Raw genomic sequence first — 19,570 nt, 5'->3', positions numbered from 1 at the left:
TTAAAATTTAGAGATTTTTGTTTAATTTATGTATTGCAGTGCTGGGCATCAAACCAAGCACCTCATGCATGCAAGGCAATTGCTCTTCCACTGAACTATATCCCCTAGAGTTTTTTATCTTTTATATAATAAAGAAAATGTTCAGGTATAAGATGGTTTTTGTGAATTCTGTGAATTCTAAACTTAGGCGTAGGGATCGCATAAACAGAAGAGATCTCATTGGCAACTCCTTTTAGCTCCTTGAGAGGGGTGTTATTTTAAAGTGGTTATTTTGGCTTTTAGCCTAAAATCTTGATTATGACAGTTGGTCTGGATGGGCTACTTTCAGAGGGGCTCACTTGTCCTGACAAGCTCATGAAGTTATGAATATGTAGTAAGATAACTCAGTTTTCTGAGCTGAGGTGAGGTCATCTTTTGTACTAAAGGAAGTTTTGGGGAGGGTAATCCTCATCCAGAGATTTTTTGATATAGATCTTTATTGCTTTAAGAGAAAAATTTTTTTCTCTACATAAAGTGAAAATGCCTTGTTTTCATCTGTTTCAAGGTCTTATTATATTGATGAATTTCCACACATGCCTTTTCATTTTCACATAAGTCTTTTTTTTTTTTTTTTTTCTTTTTGAACTTGGAGACACTCAACCACTGAGTTGAACCCAGGGCCCCTTGCATGCTGGGCAAGCACTCTACTACTGAGCTACATTCCCAGCTCCACATTTTATTTTTGAACCCAGGGTTGCTTAACCACTGAGCTACATCTTCAGCCCTTTTTTAACAATTTTTTATTTTGAGACAGGGTCTTACTAAGTTGCTTAGGGCTTTGCTTACTGAGGCTGGCTTTGAACTTTCAGTCCTCTTGCCTCAGCCTTCTAAGTTACTGGGTTACACACACGCATCACTATGCCTGTCCATATAAGTCATTTTAAACAGATATAAAGACAGCACTATTTTAATGTGCAGGGCTGTTTTTCTGTTGGATATGCCTGTCTTAGAGATGAGAACTTTGTCTTTTTAGGTTCCTCCTTCATCTTTGCATGTAAAAGTGCAATAATTTTGAATGACTGGATTAAGCAGCACAAGTGCGGGTGTCTTGCTTGTAAAACCATATGTGCTTATGGCATTGAAACTGTTTAATTAGCAAACTATGTGGATAATAATTTGTGTATTTGTTTTTTCCCCCTTTAGGATAAAGTAGATAGTATTCAATTTTGCAACAATGGTGATCGGTAAGTATGTTTATGTTTGTGTGTGTTTTAGACAAATACAATGTGTTACATAATTGTATAGAGATATATAACTTCATATTTCCCCCTTTATATTATAATTTTAAATTTATTTTTAATTGATACTATAATTGTATATATTTATGGGGTACAATGTGATGCTTTCATGTTGGCCTCATTGAGTGATTAACTCAAGCTAATAAGCACTCACCACCTCATATACTTATTTTTTTCCTGGAGATTAGATTTAAAATCTATTCTTAGCAATTTTTAAATAATACATTATTAACTGTAGTAATGTCACTTTGTTTATTACAGATACTCATATACAGCAAATATATTAACTGGGTAAAAAGTGTTTGTGATTGGAGAAAACACATGACATTAAAATTTTAGAATTGTAGTGTTCATTGCCTTCTGTGACCAAGAGTAGTTCTTTAGCTACATGTCCGATATGCTGGTGTGAAAAAAAAATTCAGTGATGACATTCCTTCTTTGAGTAGTATGAAGTTTGTTTTCTCATTAGTTACTGCAAATGCACTGAAAGTATTTTTATTTTTTGCATTGAAATTATTACCTAAATTATATCCTTACTGTCACCTGCTGTGTGCCAGGTTCCTTTCCTAAATTGCAGTCTTTGCACCTTCATCTGTTAATATATTATTTTTTTACAGTGTCAAGCATGAATTATTTAGAGCTTAGTATTACAATGCTTAAAATTAGTTTTTGCTCTTATTAAATTTTTCCATGCTCTTAATTTTCCCCTCTATCCAGATACTGCTTTTACATTATGGAAACTCAATCTGTTTGAAAAGCTGTTGGTTGAATTTATAATTTTTGTTTCAGAGAGCCCAGCAACTCGATTTGTTCTCTCACTCGTATGCCCTAAATAACTTGTTTTTTGAATTAACACTTGTAGATTAACCTTTTATCAGGGCATATTTTCCCCTTTATATTTGTTAGGGAAGCTACATTACAGTTTTCTTTGCTTGGTGATTTAATAGTAGCAAGTATGTCTGTAGAAGATCTTTTTCTGAATATTTTAAGGTTCCTAAGTGGTAGCAGAGATGGAACAGCACGAATTTGGAGATTTGAGCAGTTAGAATGGAGAAGTATTTTATTGGATATGGCTACCAGAATCTCGGGGTAAGTTGAGATGTTCATAAAGTGTGTCATAGGTGCCTCCTTCCCCTTCTCTGTTCATCTTCTGTGGTGCCCCTCCCCCCGCCATATTTATTATTTTGTTGAGATTTTAACCACCTATAAAGAGCTATAGTCTAAGTGAATAACATGTCTAATAAACACTTAAATCCCATATATCTAGGTTAATATAGGAAAGTACATATGAGTTTATTATTGCATTGACTTCCTTAGGTTTTACATTTAGATTAAAATCTCCTATTTAAATAACAGAAAATTATATAATTGAGGACTGGTGATATAGCTCAGTTGGTAGAGTGCTTGCCTCGCATGCACAAGGCCCTGGGTTCGATCCCCAGCACCACACAAAATAAATTATAAAATGAATTCAGAGTATGTCAAGTGTGGAAAAATTACTTTTCTCTAGAAATTTTAAATTTTAACTAGGAGCTATGCTTGAGACTAACGAAGACAAATGTACTTTATTGTTGAAATAAAAATGAAGGACTGGGGATATAGCTCAGTTGGTAGAGAGCTTGTTTTGCATGCACAAGGCCCTGCGTTCAATCCCTAGCACAACACACACACACACACACAAACAGTTCTAATGGGGCATGCTAAAATGTTGGCTGTTTTTGAAGGCTTGTTTATTAGTCCTTGCCCCCACCAAAGTTTTAGACATAGTTTGAACATCTTTGAGACAAATAGCACTTTCCGAGATGAATATTGCATAGTTGAAAGCTTTTTTGGTTTGCATATATTTGAAGGAGGCAGTTTGGATGGTGGAAGTAACATATATTTTGTAGTCAGACCTTGGCTCAGATACCACTCATAACTGTTTTGAGAAAGTCATTTAACGTTTTGAAATCTCTTTTCGGGGGGGGGGGGGCCTGGGGATGTGGCTCAAGCGGTAGCACGCTCGCCTGGCATGCGTGCGGCCCAGGTTCGATCCTCAGCACCACATACAAAGATGTTGTGTCCACCGAAAATTAAAAAAATAAATAAATAATAATTCTCTCTCTCTCTTAAAAAGAAAAAAAAGAAATCTCTTTCGGTATCTGGGAAAGGAGGCCTCATTTTTTGAAGCATTATTGGGAAATTAAAGTGCTACCCCAAAAGTTTGTATTACGCTGCCTGGCCTGCAGTGTATATTGGATGTTCTTTTGTCTCTTGTAAATACCTTTGTATTGTAGGTACGCTGTAATAGAAGTCTGGTCATAAATATTATTTTTCAAGTTGTTTCTAAAGTTTATCTTTACAGTTTTTTTTTTTTAATATCTGGGAAATGTTGTCTTACAGTTTTGTCTTTTGGAAAATCATCATGTTTAGCTAGATGCCATGGTGCATCACAGCAATCTCAGAGACTCGGGAAGCTAAGGTGGAAAGATCACACACAAGTTTGAGGCCAGCCTTGGTAACTTAGTGAGACGCCATGTCAAAATAAAAAATAAAAAGTCCTGGGGGTGTAACTTAGTGGTAGAATGCCCCTGAGTCTAGTCCCGGGGTTGGGGGGAGGTATCATGTCTTGTTTTATTTTTAATAATAAAAAATGACTTGCAGTGTCTTCTGGTAGTCCAAAGATTTGTGTTGTGCATTCAAAATAAATTTGATCTTAATATTGTTGTGAAATTATCTGTGGTGGATGGTGGAAAGAATAAATAGTGGAACTAGACAACTTTTGCTCAGAAATTAAAAAAATTTTTTAATTTTTTAAAATTATTTTTGTTATAATGTTAAAATCTTTCATCCATTTGCAAACAGTTGAAATACTGTCAGTCCTTGGTTAATATAAAATGAAGGAGAATGGGAGTGAAGATAATTTGAAATCATAGTGACCCCTGAATAGTTATTTATTAGACACAATACGAACATAAATGTTAAAACTTGAATAAAACTTTCTATTTTAATGAGAATGAAAACTGCTTAGTTTTCTGGCTGTCAGACTCCATTTATGGAGTGAACTTGTTAAGTCCCTTTGTGATGGTAATATATAAATTCTGCTTTTTCTTGAAAAGCAGAATCTTCTGTAAGAATTAATTGAGTAATTATTTTAGTGTTCTGATCTTGGTTAATCAATCTACCTTGTGAAATGGAACTTGTTTGTTAGTAAATTCATGGTAGTTAATTGGGAAAGTTTTGATTTCAAAGAGTCTTAGCATCTTTGTTTTACCTCCAGTATTATTTTTTCCCATGACCAATCTGCTTAGACTTACTCTTTTGTGTGTTTCATCATGCTTACTTAGGTAGCTGTTATGTAGCACTTACTCCTTGCTCTTGTAGATGCTCTCTTAATTGAAATGTTAGATGCTTATGATTGTTAGAATGTTAATGATTTCAGACTCAGTTAGGCCTTTCCCCTCCCTCCCGTTGTATCCAACTATAGTTTACAGAGAAACCCCATATACCACTTTAATAAAGGCTGAAAAACATGCAGATGTTTATGCAAGACCATTTTTACCAAGAGACGTGTAAAAACAGGGAAATGTAAAGGGAAGAGTGTAGTCTGATTCCTGTTGGAGCATTTGTGTCTCTGCCTCTGCTAGTTTGCTGGAATTTGGGGATGTGAAGGTAAATTTTCTTACCTAAACTTGTTTCTCTGGAGAAGCAGTTGAAAGCAAGAATGAACAATAGGCTTGGGTGTTAAGAGAAGGAAATAATTGAAAAACGGCAGGGAAAAGGTACTTTGCTCCAGGTACAGCAGTGGTGTCCAACTCTGTGCTTTTTTTCGTTTTGAACTGCTTCTAAGTTACTCCTTAACCCTCAGGTTTTGTCCTAATCTGTTTCTAGACAATGATTGTAGTTAGATATGATGAACTTTCTATAGGACTGATAAAATAAGCACATTTAATTGCTGCTTGTTTTTTTTTTCTTTTTTGATGTAGTGTGGAGGATTGAACCCACAGATGTTTTATCACATCTACATCCCCAGCCCTTTTTATTTTTTGAGGGACAGTTTTGCTAATTTTGCCAAGGCTGGCCTTGAATTTAGGATCTTCCTGCCTCGGCCTCTCCAGTAGCTGGAATGACAGACTTGTATCAGTGCATTTTTTTAGTTATTATATTGATGAAGATTGTGTAAATTGTATAATCTGCCACCCAAATAAGCTTATACATTGTGTATGTGTATATATATTTTTAGAGACTTATCTTCAGAAGAAGAAAGGTTTATGAAACCCAAGGTAACAATGATAGCTTGGAATCAAAATGATAGCATTGTTGTTACAGCTGTGAATGATCATGTCCTCAAAGTCTGGAATTCTTATACTGGACAACTGCTTCATAATTTACTGGTAGGTAGTTCTTATAAATATGACAAATCAAAATTCTTCAAGTCTTATGTTTGAAACTCTAGTAGTATACTGAATAAGTTCTGTTTGTCAAGTGATTGGGAATTTTTTATGCTTAACAATATAAATATTGTCTTTAGTACAGTTTTAAAATCCCTTATTAATATGACAGGATGTATTTTTAAAAAAATTTGCAACTTGTGACTTGTAAACCCTCATTAATGTTATGATTTTGTTGAATAAAGGGACATGCTGATGAAGTATTTGTCTTGGAGACACACCCCTTTGATTCCAGAATTATGTTATCTGCAGGACATGATGGCAGCATATTTATATGGGATATTACAAAAGGTACCAAGATGAAGCATTATTTTAATATGGTAAGTGAAATGAGGTACACCTTTATGCATACTTGCATTTGTTTAGAGTATTTAGATTATGAGAGTTAACCAGAAATAGATTTCAGCATTTTGGCGATTCTTTTTTCTAGAAATTAGGGTAGGGGCTGGGATTGTGGCTCAGCAGTAGAGTGCTCCCCTAGCACAGGCGGGACCCAGATTGGATCCTTAGCACCACATAAAAATAAAAGGCATTGTGTTGTGTCCATCTACACCTAAAAAATAAATATTAAAAAAAAATAGAAATTAGGGTATGTAAAAACCTATAAATATCTGACAGCTGTATATGAATATACACATGAAATTCTCTGTATAACTGATTTGTACAAGGGAAAAGTTTCAAAAGTTATTTGTTTAGCTTTTTGTGTATGAAGTGTGTCAGTATGTTTTAATTGGCAAATTTATGATCATTATACATTAATATTTAAAATACTTTCCTAGATGTTTCAATTGTTCAAGCATCATTAGATTTTTCCTCATCTTTTTTCTGTTTGCATATATATGTTATATTCTAGAACCAAATGAGAATTCTTTTACATTGGTAAAAATAGCATTACTTAATCCAGATCTATAATTTTGTCAGTTGGTTCAGGAATGCCATTAAACCAGCTATATTTTCTTTCTTAGGATCCAACTAAAGATCATATATTTCAATAAGTGGTTTTATCTCTCTAGTTTTATTTAATCACTAATAGCCCTCTAGTGTTTTTATTTTATCCTCGTCTTAAGTGTTTGAGTATACAGTTTTTTTATAGAACATCTTTCAGCTTTGACTGATAGTCTTCATGTTACACATTTTTTCGATGAAATTAAATAATGATCTTTTACCCTCTGTCCATCCCTTGGAGTCATGTGATATTTATTTATGCTGCTATTGGTGGTGACAATTTTAAATATGAAGTTAACGTGGCTTCTGTGAGATTTTTCCACTAAAAAATATTTTTTTTCTTTTTGTAAGTATAAAACTAATGTAGCCCCCCACCCCACCCCTTTTTTTCCTTGTAGAACTGCTGATTGAACTCAGGTGCTCACATATGCTAGGCAAGTGCTCTAATATTTCAAGCTTTATTTCCACCCCTTTTAATTTTCACTGATTCAGGGTTTTGATAAGTTGCCCAGGCTGGCCTTGAACTTGTGATCTTGCCATCTCAGCCTCCAGGGTTTACAGGTGTTCATCACTCTACTCAATTTAAAGGAGCTATTTTGAGACTCCAAATGCCTTTTTCTCATCAGATTTCATATGCAAACATTCACATTCATTGAGTATTTTCAAATGGTATCATTTATTCTGTTAGTTGATATCCTTGGACATAGTTCTTAAACTTAAAAGAACTTTTAAAATTAATTTTATGTGAATACCTTATTTGAAAGCCTTAAATATTTTTCAGTCTGTCTCAGAAGAAAATAGCTTACTCAGTTATTTTTCTTTTGTTGGGGGTTTAAGTGATTTCTAAAATGTTGTGTGTCAAAAACACTTTGAATATCTTTGCACATGATTATTAGGATAAATTTTGAGTTACTGTGTAAAAAGGTCCTAATTGATGTTAAACTGATATAATTTACAGCTGGAATGGAAGAATTAAAGATAGTTTAAAAATAATGTATATAGCTGTGCATGTTGGGGAATGCTTGTAATTCCAGCAACTCTATAGGGGCTGTGGCAGGAGGAACACAAATTCAAGGCCAGCCTCTGCGATTTAGTGAGATCACCTGTCAAAAAGAGGACTGGGGATGTGGCTTGGTGGTAAAGCACCCATGTCTTCAATCCCCAGTACTGCTTTAAAAAAAAAAAAAAAAAAAAAAAGGAGTAGTAAACTATGATACACTTCAAGTATTCTTCCTGAAGTCTGTGGTTTAAGGAGTTACAGGCATTTTAACATGTGTTCTTGAGACTTTATAGCATTGCCCAGTTTTGTATGGTTGTCAATCATTTTAGTAGTGAGTTGAGGTAAAGTCCTCCTTAAATTCCAGAAAAGTGTTGATTTTTAGTTCACAACACATAAAACTTTGTTAATCTATAATCATTTTCCTAGCAGGTTATTTGCTTTTATTGTATATTTTAATAAAAGTTTATTTAAATTGCCATTCATTGGTAGAAGTTTGGATTAGTTTACAAGTGCTCATTTGATCATTTGGACAACTAATACTTAGAATATCTTTGGATTTTTTTTCCCCCTAGGTTAGTATTATCTAAAACGAATCTGATAATATATTAATTGATGTATGTGTTTAATGCAAAATTGTATAAATTATTTTTTTGAAGATGTTAGGGATTATACTCAATGGTAGGGTGCTTGTCCAGCATGTGCAAGGCCTGAGCTCAATCCCCAGCTCTTGGGCTTGGTGGGTGAGGGTGGAATTCCAGAAGGGATGTATTGCAGCAGATTATTCACATTAAATAAGGTTACATACTAAAAGTGCTGGTGTAGAATTGGTCATAAAACTTTTTCCCCTTCTGGGTTTTCTAGATTGAAGGACAAGGACATGGAGCTGTGTTTGACTGTAAGTTTTCACAGGATGGACAGCATTTTGCCTGTACAGATTCTCATGGGCACCTACTCATTTTTGGATTTGGATGCAGCAAACCATATGAAAAGGTCATTTTTAATGCTTTCTTATGGCATATAGAAAGTTATAAGAGATTAGAAATACTTTAGCTATACTTATTTGATCCTTATGCTTTTTTTTTGTTTTTTTTTTTTTTCGTTTTTTTTTTTTTTATTTTTTATTTTTTTTTTTTATTGTGGGTTGTTCAAAACATTACAAATTTCTTGACATATCATATTCCACACTTTGATTCAAGTGGGTGATCCTTATGCTTTTAATTAACTGTTGAATATTTGTTTTCTTTAGCATACATGCACTTCAAAATGTCATCCTGTGAACTTTACTTTTCTAGATACCTGATCAGATGTTTTTCCATACTGACTACCGACCACTGATCAGAGATTCTAATAATTATGTCTTAGATGAGCAAACTCAGCAGGCTCCTCATCTTATGCCTCCACCATTCTTGGTAGATGTAGATGGAAATCCTCATCCAACTAAGTATCAGAGATTAGTACCAGGTCGAGAAAATTCTGCAGATGAACATTTGGTTCCACAACTAGGCTATGTGGCCACAAGTAAGTAGAAAAGTCTTTTTCTTTCCTTTTGAAAAATTTTAAGAATAATGAACTCCCATACCTTTAAGTTCAGTAGTCATTAAGTTCAGTAGTCATTAATATATTTTGTAAAATTTGGTGTATTTTCTCTTTGTGTATATATTACTTTGAACTATTTGAATCTTAAGTTCTGGATATTTTATGCCCATTACCCTTAAATATTTTAATTTGTATTTTAGGGTAATAATCTCCTATGTAACCATAGACATCTATCAAAATTAGGACATTTAACCCTCAATGTTATTATCAAATTGATAGTTTGTAATTAAATTTTGCCAGTTACTGTAATAATGCCTGTTGGAACTTTTTTATTTTTCCCTGGTTCCAATTTGGCACTGTACATAAAATTGTCATATTTTCTAAATTTCTTTTAATCTGGAGAGGGGTCTTGGCTCTTTTTTTTTGTCTTTTTGATGGACACAATTCCTTTATTTTTATGTGGTGCTGATGATTAAACTAAGTGTCTCCTAGGTGCCAGGCAAGTGCTCTACCACTGAGCTAGAACCCCGGCTGTTGACTTTGATACTGATATATTTGAAGTGTATAGGCCAGGAATTTTGTTGAATGCCTCAGTTTGGGCTTGCCTGTTTGGGGGAGGTCATACACTTTTGACAGAGTACAGCATAGGTGACCTCTTCCTGGAGCATCACATGTCAGGATGCTTATGATTGTGGTTTGTCCAGTGATTGGTAATATTGCCTTTAACATCTTGTTATGGTGTTGCTTGCTAAGTTTTTCCTAAAGTTACCACTTTTTTCTCTTGTAATTAATACATAGATGATATACAAATTCTCTGTTCTTTGCATACTTCATCCAGGTTTTAGGATCCATTGATGATTTTGCCTGTTAAGCACTCTATTACACGGTGTACTAAGTTTTAGTATGGTTGTATGGGTTGTTATATTTTGGTTATAGTCCATTACTGTTATTATTTTGTTACTCATTATCCTTAGGTTTGACTCTGAGAAGACTTTTCACACTGTCCTTTCCCAAGTCCCCATCATTTTTAAAGCAATTCTTTGCTTTCCTGACACAAGATGTTCCAGGCTCATCTTATACTTACCCTCTCTTAGCCAAGTGCTAAGTCTTTGTAATTGTAATTAATTGTTTATAGTGTAGTGTTTCTCTTTACAGATGTTAGGTGAAAAAGTGCTTCTTCGTTTGGTTGAATACTGATTTATTTAAACTAAATTACTACCTATATTTAAGGTTCAAGCTTGATGTACATCACTGTTTACTCTTTAAAAAATAACTTTTTTATTAGTTTACTGAAGTATACATTATATACAACAAACTTATCAATCTAAGTATATATGATTTAAATGAATTTTGACAAATGTTAATTATGTAAGATTTTTACTGTCACTCTAAGTTCCTTGGGCCCATTTAGAGAGTTTTTTCCCTTTCTCTAGTCCCTTGTTACCACTTTGTCTTTCTTTTTTTTTTTTTTTGGTACTGGGGATTGAACGAAGGGAATCATATCCCCAGCCCTTTTTAAATACTTTTTTTTAGAGATGAGGTCTTGGGAGTTGCTGAATTGCTAAGGCTGGCTTTGAACTTGGAATCCCCCAGCCTCAGCCTCCTGAGCCTCTGGAATTACAGGCATGCGTCTCTGCACCTGACTTAACTTTTAACTTTGTCTTTTAAGGGAATTTTTTACATAGTAATTGTATAGTTGTGATTTCACATTCCATGGTTTTAACTATGTGCTATACCTGCAATTCTAAAATATTTAATGGCAAATTTCAGAAATAAAATAATACATGAATTTTAAATTGCATGCCATGTAGTGTGATGTATTTTTTGCCTTTCTCTTCAGGATATAAATTATTCCTTTGACTGCTTTATCTATGTAGTATAAACTGCCCACCTGTTAGTTAGTAGCCCTCTTGATTGTTAGACTAGCTGTCTCAATATTACAGTGGATGTGTTCCGTTAAACTCTACTGTACTTAAAATGGGTCCAACAGAGTGTTATGCTGGCAGTTTAGGTATTTCAAAAAGAATTGGTAATGTGCTTTTTGGAGTGAAAAGGAGAAAATTCTGAATATAATAAGGGGAAATTTTGAATGTTGTGATGCTAAGATCTATGGTTAATAATCGACATTCTATCTGTAAAATTTGTTTTGAAGGGAAAATGAATTTTTGCTAGTTTTGCATATCAAACTGTATGTTAATAACCACAGTGTGCAATAATGCTTTAGATTAAGATGGAAAAGGAATTAAACTTGTGTATGTATAGTAGGAAATACACATAGTTTATGTGGAGTTCAGTACTATCCATGCTTTCAGACATCCACTGTGGGGATCTTGGAATTTTTCTCCTGTAGGTAAGGTAGGGGGGTCTGTTGTAATATTATACGAAGGAATATTGTAAAAAAAAAAAAAAAAAAAAAAAAATCATACAATATGTAGAATTTTGTGCCNGCATGCCCAGTCCTTTTTATTTTGAAAGGGGTTCTTGGTGAATTTCCCAAGCTAGCCTTGAACTTGTGACCCTTCTATATAAGCATTCCGAGTCACTGGGATTATGTGTGTTTGCAATCACACCTTGCTTCCCAGGTGCCTATTGCCCAGGATCTGAAAGCCCATGTTTTATAAATATTTTTTCCTAATGTTACAGTTGTTTATCATGGAGGGTCATTTCCTGAAGCACATCATTCTTCATGCTTGGAACCCTCCCTTGATACTTCCGTACTGATTGTACCACATCAAGTAGAAAGTTATTCTGATACTTGAGAAGGTCAACACTTAAGTAATCTGTGCTACCAAAGAAAAGTTTTATAGACCTACGGTTCTTTTGGGGGGTAGGGGGAGGATTAAGACTCTTTTTTTGTTACTATTTTCCCTTTGATCCCATGTTGTAATAGTTTTAACTATAATTTGTTTTGAGAGTGATCAAAAAATTTATTTATTTATTTTTTTAAATTTAAAAGACAAAATCAATATGAGCTGACATTTAGCTCCTATAAATTCTTCATGGGTTTCCATAGTAAATGATATGTAAGATATGAGTGTATGTATGTGTGTGTGCATGCATGTATATATTTGTATATATGTAAATATAAATATATAAATGAATGCTTGGGGAGTCTGTGTTTCCCCCCCCTTTAATGCTACATGGGATTTTTCAGTTTTTGGATCTGTTACTATGGTGGCAAATTTTATCTGTTCATTTCTTTTAATATTATAATTAATGGGTGGGAAAAGGGGAGAAGTTTTGTATATACTGAGTTCATGTTTCAATAGAAGCTGCATCTATAATAGGAAGATGATTAAGGGATTTTAGCATGAAAATATTAACATCTAGGCACTTTTCTAAACCATTTTGTAAATCCACAGCCATCTAATAATTATTTCCATTAATTCTAATTCTGAACTGATTAAATATCTCTGCAAAGGCACTAAAAAAAATCTGATTTTGTGTTTGAAGAATGATGCGTACTGGTTCTACTAAAAACATACTAAGAGGTATAGTTGTTTATGCTGAGTAGGTCAGGCATGTGAAACAACCTCCATCAACTGTACCTGTTCTGAGGACTCCTGGGTGTGCTCAGAGACCTATAGTTGTCTCTTGTTGAAGACCTAGAAGTCCTAACCTCTCTGCCTTGTTCCATGAGACAGTACAGAAGACATTGGAGTCACTGCTTTCATCCGCATTAAAATACTATGCATACCTGTTGTTGTCAGGAAGGCTTTAGTAAGCCTTGGTTTCCATGCTTCTTCTGTCTCAGAGGGTCCCAGAGGCTGTGTTGAGGTTTTTGTAGTACTTGGTATTCTAAAAGAGGGGTTTGTTTTGAATTTTTTCTCTGAATTAATTGTGTATATGTAAGGTATCTTTTCTAATTCGTCACTTAGTTATTTGTTTATTTTGAAACAGCAATTCTGGTCTTATTTTTTCTTTTGCAGTGTTGGGGACTGGAGAGCCTAAGGGATTCTAGGCAAGCACTCGACCACTGAGCCATATCCCCAACCCTGTTAATGTATTTCTAATTGTAAGCTACTGAAGTACTTTTTTCCTACTCATATATGTTATGATTCATAATTGAATTTGTAGGTGATGGAGAGGTAATTGAACAAATTATAAGCCTACAAACCAATGATAATGGTGAACGAAGCCCAGAGCCCAGCATCCTTGATGGAATGATAAGGCAGTTGCAGCAGCAGCAAGATCAAAGAACGGGAGCAGATCAGGATATTGTTCCAAGTGGATTTTCAAATGGGGAAGAAACACCTCGAAGAGGTAACAAATATGGAAAGTGTTGTATCTAAATGTAGCGGTATTGAAATTAAAGAGTAAAACTTGGAATAAGCAGTATATTTTTGCAACTTAAGTAGTATTTTGAAGGTATTTTTTAATTTGCTGTAGTTACAAATGGGCATTTGATTTTTTTTAAATGGCTTTATTTATTTATGTATGTATGTATGTATGTATGTATGTATGTTTATGTGGTGCTGAGGATTGAACCCAGGCCCCGCATGTGCGAGGCTCGCGCTCTACTGCTGAGCCATAACCCCAGCCCCATGATTTTCAAGTATGTTAAATGGTTAATGAAGTTTTTGTCTAAAAACAGCATTTGCAAATTGTATTAAATGATATCTAATAATAAAGTGGTTTTTTGAAGGAAAATTATAGTTTTAGTTTTGCCTTGCTTTAACATTTGTGATTTTTGAAAAACCAAACTGGGTAGAGACTAATTTTTCTTAGTGAATCAGCATTTGTGAGTGAGTTGAAGACTCTCTGACTCTTCATATCATGGTGCTTTATCCTGTGATTTTCAAAGAACCTGGAAGATCCTCTTACATAAACATAATGTAATGGTTACACTGTACAGACTTTGTTTTTACAATATTGCTGTCTTCTACAAAGTGTCTCATAGTTTTTCAGTTTTAGAAATTTAGGATTAGTTCAGCCTTGCTTGTTGCATTTAATTATTATCTCCTCTTCTTTTTTTTGATGGAAGTGCTGGGACTCTTGCTGAGGGCTTCACACATGCTAGGCCAGCACTGTAACACTGAGCTACACTCCCAGTCTATTATGTCTTTCTTTAATCTAGAAAAAGATTTCTCTTAGCATGGAAGGGTTCAGTCCTGTTGTTTCAGGGTTTCTTGCAGTTTGGATTGTCTGCTCATATCCTGGTACTTGTGTTCTGGTTAAACATGGTTCCTCAGTGCATCATAGAAAGAGGCACAGATATACATGCATTCTTCTTCACCTTTCCCCCTTAACAGTATGTTGTAGGAGTCACCATTTATCACTTCATCAATTGACAGAGTTTCTCCTTATCCTGTTTTATAGCTTCATAGTACTCTGCTACATGGAATAGCAAATCTTTGTAATGTGTTTATGTGTATATAGGTTATTTCTTATGCTTTGCTATTACAAGTAATGTTATGATACATAATCTTGTGCATATTTGCAAATTTTTGGAGAATAACACTATTACTTAAGCAGTTAATATAGAATTTATATTTCTCAGTTTGAGAAATGTTTCTTCAATATATTTTGTTTAATTTTTTTTTTTTTTGAGAAAAAAGAAAAAGGTTTATTGCTTTACTAGCAGAGGAGAAACACAGGGGATTCCTGTCATGAAGGCTGTGATTCTGCCCATCAGTGGGAATGGGGGGCTTTTAAAGAGGTGACTCAAAGATTGTATTCCATGTGTTTTCTGTTGGAGTTGTAATTCACTTCTTAATTTGGGAGATAGTTTAGGGATGGTACCAGAATATCTCAAAGTCTGCATTACTTCGTTCTTATGGGGGATTGTGTACATATAACTCTGCCAAGGATGAGGAAGAAATTAGGGAAGAGCAGGGAGAGAGGAAGGGAAAGAAACATGCCAGTTTTAAAAATAAGTTGCAAGCTGGGCGTGTTGGCATAGGCCTGTAATCCCAGGGCCTTGGGAGGCTAAGGCAGGAGGATTGTGAATTCAGAGCCATCCTCAGCAATGTTGAGATGCCAAGCGACTCAGTGAGACTCTGTCTCTATATAAAATATGAAATAGGACTGGAATGTGGCTCAGTGGTTGAGTGCCCCTAAGTTCAGTCCTTGGTAACAACAACAACAACAACAAAAAGCAGTGGTAGAGCAACAAGGGATAAAGTGGACCACTGTTACATTTCCCCACTGTCAATTTACATGTGCAAAGCCTCTTGGCGCCTTTAGCTTTTTTCTACCACTTGCCAGGTTGGGTAGGGTCTGGCTGACCATATGTGGCTTCTTTTGCAAGCATCAGGGACATTTCTGTCTCCAATGACCCTCCTCTTTGCATAATGTGCACTGGTTGGCTTCCTGTTCTCTAGATCTCCCTGATCAACAAATCTGGTGACTCACCAGAATTGCAGGACCCAGAGAGGGGTCCCCTTATTCTCTCGTCCTGGCTGACCATAGAGGGCAAGGGTCAAAATGTTGGCTTTATTTTACTTTTTATTTTTTTACAGTTGGGGATAGAAGGCCTTGCATGTATGAGGCAAGTGCTCTGCTACTGAGCTCCACCTCCTTAGCCCAGTATTTATCTTTTCTTTTCCTTTTCCTCTTCCTCTTTATTTCCTTCCTTCCTTCCTTTTTTAGAGTTACAGATACAGCTTTATTTTAAAATATTATCTACCAATTTAGTGTTTTCTATCAATTTTGGGAGCAGAAACCTTCACAAGCTTCACAGTCTTGTGCTCAGGTGTTGTCTTTGTGGGAGTCTTAGCAGCAGCTTTTCCAACTTCTGGTTTCTGTTTTCTCTTGGCCATTATATCTGCAAGAGATGCACCAGTAATGGCCTTCTGAAATTTTACTGCATATTAGGTTTTCTTCTTTAGAATTTCTTCCATTCGGCCCTGTTGATGTTTTCTTCTGTAGAGGACAGTCCAGTTTATCTGCCAAGGATTCTTCTGGGAAGGAGTGCCAACTTGGATTTTGTATTAATAAATTGGAAAACCTTTGTGTCAGTCCTGGCACAGCGTCTCCCATGTCTGGGGTTTTTTTTTGTATTTGCTAAAACTGCACAGCTCAACCTTCCTTGCAGTGGCTGCTGGGAAAAAGGAAAGATTGAGGGGGCCGGGGGACTCTATCCCAATATATTTCATATAAATGTTTTATTGGTAGGTGAAGTGTAGTGTGTTTTATAGCACAGACTGTTCACATGATTGATAAATAGAATGTGGTACGTAGAAGAATGAAGAAGTGGTGTTCACTTGTGGTTTTGCCAAGGCAGGGAGTACAGGCACAGGAACCCTCGCACCTTATTTTAAGAAAATGATCACTTGGCTGGGTGTAGAGGTAGAACAATCCCAAGTTCAAGGCTAACCATAGCAACTTAGTAAAACCCCCTCAAAATAAAAAGGACTGGGGATATAGCTCTGTGATAAAGCGCCCCTGGATTCGATCCTCAGCCCCCCTCTCCCTCAATCAAAATGCCTCAGACTTCCTCCTTAAGGCCAGCCTCTGTGGGTTCTGGCTCCTGGGATGTGGTCCTGTTCCCTGGTTCGGCTTAATTGCAGCCGGTGGGCTCAGACTGTACTGTCCTCTGGGTTGTGGCATTAATACTCTCCACTACTAGTGCTGCCAGCATTTCCTAACACAAGCTGATATATGCTGTGGAGGCTCCTTCCTGGTGGTTTCCATTGTCTCCTGAGGGTCTCGATTGATGGTGTGACTAGGTTTATTATAAAGCCATCTTGATTTGAGGAGGCTGTTTTCAGTAGATTATTGTGCAGATTTACAGAAAGCAGAATTTTTAGAGAGGCAAACATGAAAAATATTTGCATATTTAAAAATTTCAGTCTAATAAAATTTTAAATTGAGGCTTAGCAGTTAATGTTTGCTCAGCATTCTACATTTTGATCTTAATCATACAAGTTTTCTCATTTCACTTTGATCTCTTTTTTTGGTATATCTCTTAGGAGAAATGTGTGCTTGTTACATGTCAAATGTATTTTAATTTGAAACTATTTTGGAATAATTTTTTAATGATTTTTCGCTAGGTTTTAGAAGATTAAGTTTAGATATGCAATCACCTCCAAATATTGGTCTGCGTCGTAGTGGACAAGTTGAAGGTGTTCGTCAGATGCATCAAAATGCTCCACGGAGTCAGATTGCTACAGAGCGTGACCTACAGGCTTGGAAACGAAGAGTGGTTGTACCAGAGGTACCACTAGGCATATTTAGGTTTGTTTTAGGATATCTATTTATATTGTTTCTCTGTGAAAATATATTCATGTGGTTATTTACACATCCTTAATTACATTAATTGTGTAAATAATCATGTAAATATATTTTAGTAATGGTTGGAAATCTGTTTTAATTGGGAGAAAAATGTCAAAATTACTTTATTGGAAAGTTTTTCATAGCCTGTATTGTTTTATCTGTATGAACACCCATTTTTATCCTGTCAGAATCATTTTTTTAAAAAACTCCAGACATATTGTTTTCTTTTTTTTTTTTTAAAGAGAGAGAGGAGAGAGAAAAGAGAGAGAGAATTTTAATATTTATTTTTTAGTTTTTGGTGGACACAACATCTTTGTTTGTAAGTGGTGCTGAGGATCGAACCTGGGCCGCACGCATGCCAGGCGAGTGTGCTACCGCTTGAGCCACATCCCCAGCCCCTTCTCTAAGTTTTTTAGTATGTGTTTCTGAAAGGTGAACCACAAGGCTGTCGTGACACGTGCAACATTTCCTCAGTTTCCTGAACTAGGGAAGGTGAGATGATTGGAAATAAAGACAAACACAAATATAGAAAAGCTGGCCACGGTGGATCACCAGAGCTCCTGAAGGGAGAATGCTGGCTGACCATGCGGATGCTCTGCATGCTTATGAATGGGTTAAAAATCCAAAGAATTTACTGTGATAAAGCTTCTTCAAGATAAACAAAAGTGAGGGTGTGAGGAAAATAACCCCATTGGGGCTTGTCACCTTGCACTGATATTTCTTCCTCCTTCTGGTAGCTGATGTTTGAACCTAAGGCTATTTGAACCAATAAAATCTGTGAGATATAAACTCTAAACAGTGAGTCACCAGCCACTGAACAGTCTCTAATTAGGGAGATAACCACCAAGAGTTCTCAGAAGGGCATCGCCTCTGCCTTGAGAGGGTTCAAACCTGTAATTGGTTTGCCGTTCTCAACAAAATGCTAGTACCATAACTTAAAAAAAGTTTTTATTGCAATCAGACACCCAGGCAGTGTTTTAAATTTTCAGTTGTCTCAAATGTCATAAATTATGTCTTATTTTTTGCAAGTATTTCATGTCATTCTTTCATAATGCACACGTAATATCTAGTATTTTTTGTTATGTTAGCACCCATTGATGCTTAATGCCTAGTTTATTAATTCATTAGATGTTTCAATTCTTTTTTTTAAAAAAACAATTTTTGTAGTTATAGATGGATAGAATAGAATGCCTTTATTTGTTTATGTTTATGTGGTGCTAAGAATCAAACCCAGTGCCTCACATGTGCTAGGCAAGCACTTTGCCATTGAGCTAAACCCTAGCCTGATGTTAATCAGGTGTTCCATTTATTTCTCAGATATTTCTTTTGTTTTGTTGTACTGGGAATTGAACCCATGGGTACTCTATCATTGAGAAATACTTATCCCTGTTTAATTTTTATTTTGGGATAGGATCTCCCTAAATGGCTCAGCCCTCCTTGTGCTTGTGATCCTTTTGCCTCAGCCTCCTGAGTTGCTGGGATTAGAGGTGTGCACCACTATACCTGGCTGCTGGGATACTACTATAAGGAAATTTGCCCAAGGATACTTGATTATCCAGTAGTAAAATTTAATATGTAAGAGGCAGGATAGATGGTTCTTCTTTATTTACATATTCTGTCATATTTGGGTTTCATGAAAAATATCATCATGGATAGTTTTGTAAAAGTGTTTCCTTCATGTGTGTAGCCAGAAGAGTTTTAGTGATGAAAGAGTAATATTAGAGTACATATAGTAGTACTTACTGTGCAGTGAATACAAGGAGGTTTTATAAGTACACAATAGTGAAATGAAAGATCTCTAACTGTGATGGGAAATACTGAAAATTACTACTATTTATATAATATTGTATAATTATACTTAAATTTGTGTCTGAGTTTCATGGCCATGAGAACCAAAAATGTTATTTTGGGATAATTTTCCTTGTCAAAACCAGGGGAAACAAACATGTATTTGGAGTGAAAGACCTGAAGGACTAGTTCTTTTTTTGTTTAACCTTTTTTTAAAATTATTGATTGACCTTTATTTACTTAAATGTGGTGCTGAGAATTGAACCCAGTGCCTCATACATGCTATGCAAGCACTTTATCAACTGAGCCACAACCCCAGCCCCAGAACTAGTTCTTTTTTTTTTCTTTCTTTCTTTCTTTTTTTTTTTTTTTTTTTT

The 19,570-nt window shown here is 35.3% G+C and overlaps 1 protein-coding gene, 1 non-coding gene and 1 pseudogene across 2 annotated transcripts in view; 2 read left to right on the top strand and 1 right to left on the bottom strand.

Moving 5' to 3' along the window:
• The window catches only part of Brwd1 (bromodomain and WD repeat domain containing 1), a 117,897-nt gene that overhangs the window by 22,470 nt on the left and 75,857 nt on the right, over window positions 1-19,570 (top strand). Inside the window, exons 10-17 of the mRNA XM_048803947.1 lie at window positions 1,183-1,223; window positions 2,268-2,366; window positions 5,500-5,650; window positions 5,893-6,027; window positions 8,514-8,642; window positions 8,945-9,170; window positions 13,266-13,451; window positions 17,183-17,366. Coding sequence (XP_048659904.1) covers window positions 1,183-1,223; window positions 2,268-2,366; window positions 5,500-5,650; window positions 5,893-6,027; window positions 8,514-8,642; window positions 8,945-9,170; window positions 13,266-13,451; window positions 17,183-17,366 — 1,151 coding nt within the window. The remainder of the gene's footprint in view (window positions 1-1,182; window positions 1,224-2,267; window positions 2,367-5,499; window positions 5,651-5,892; window positions 6,028-8,513; window positions 8,643-8,944; window positions 9,171-13,265; window positions 13,452-17,182; window positions 17,367-19,570) is intronic.
• Trnaa-cgc lies at window positions 2,655-2,728 on the top strand. The gene has a single exon. It is a non-coding gene; the product is annotated as a tRNA-Ala (tRNA).
• LOC125617006 lies at window positions 15,219-16,285 on the bottom strand (annotated as a pseudogene).

The sequence above is a fragment of the Marmota marmota genome, unplaced genomic scaffold (genome assembly GCF_001458135.2).
Source record: "Marmota marmota marmota unplaced genomic scaffold, marMar, whole genome shotgun sequence".
NCBI lineage: Eukaryota > Metazoa > Chordata > Mammalia > Rodentia > Sciuridae > Marmota > Marmota marmota.
Note: the sequence above shows the minus strand (reverse complement) of the source record. Positions and strands in the feature narration are given on the sequence as shown.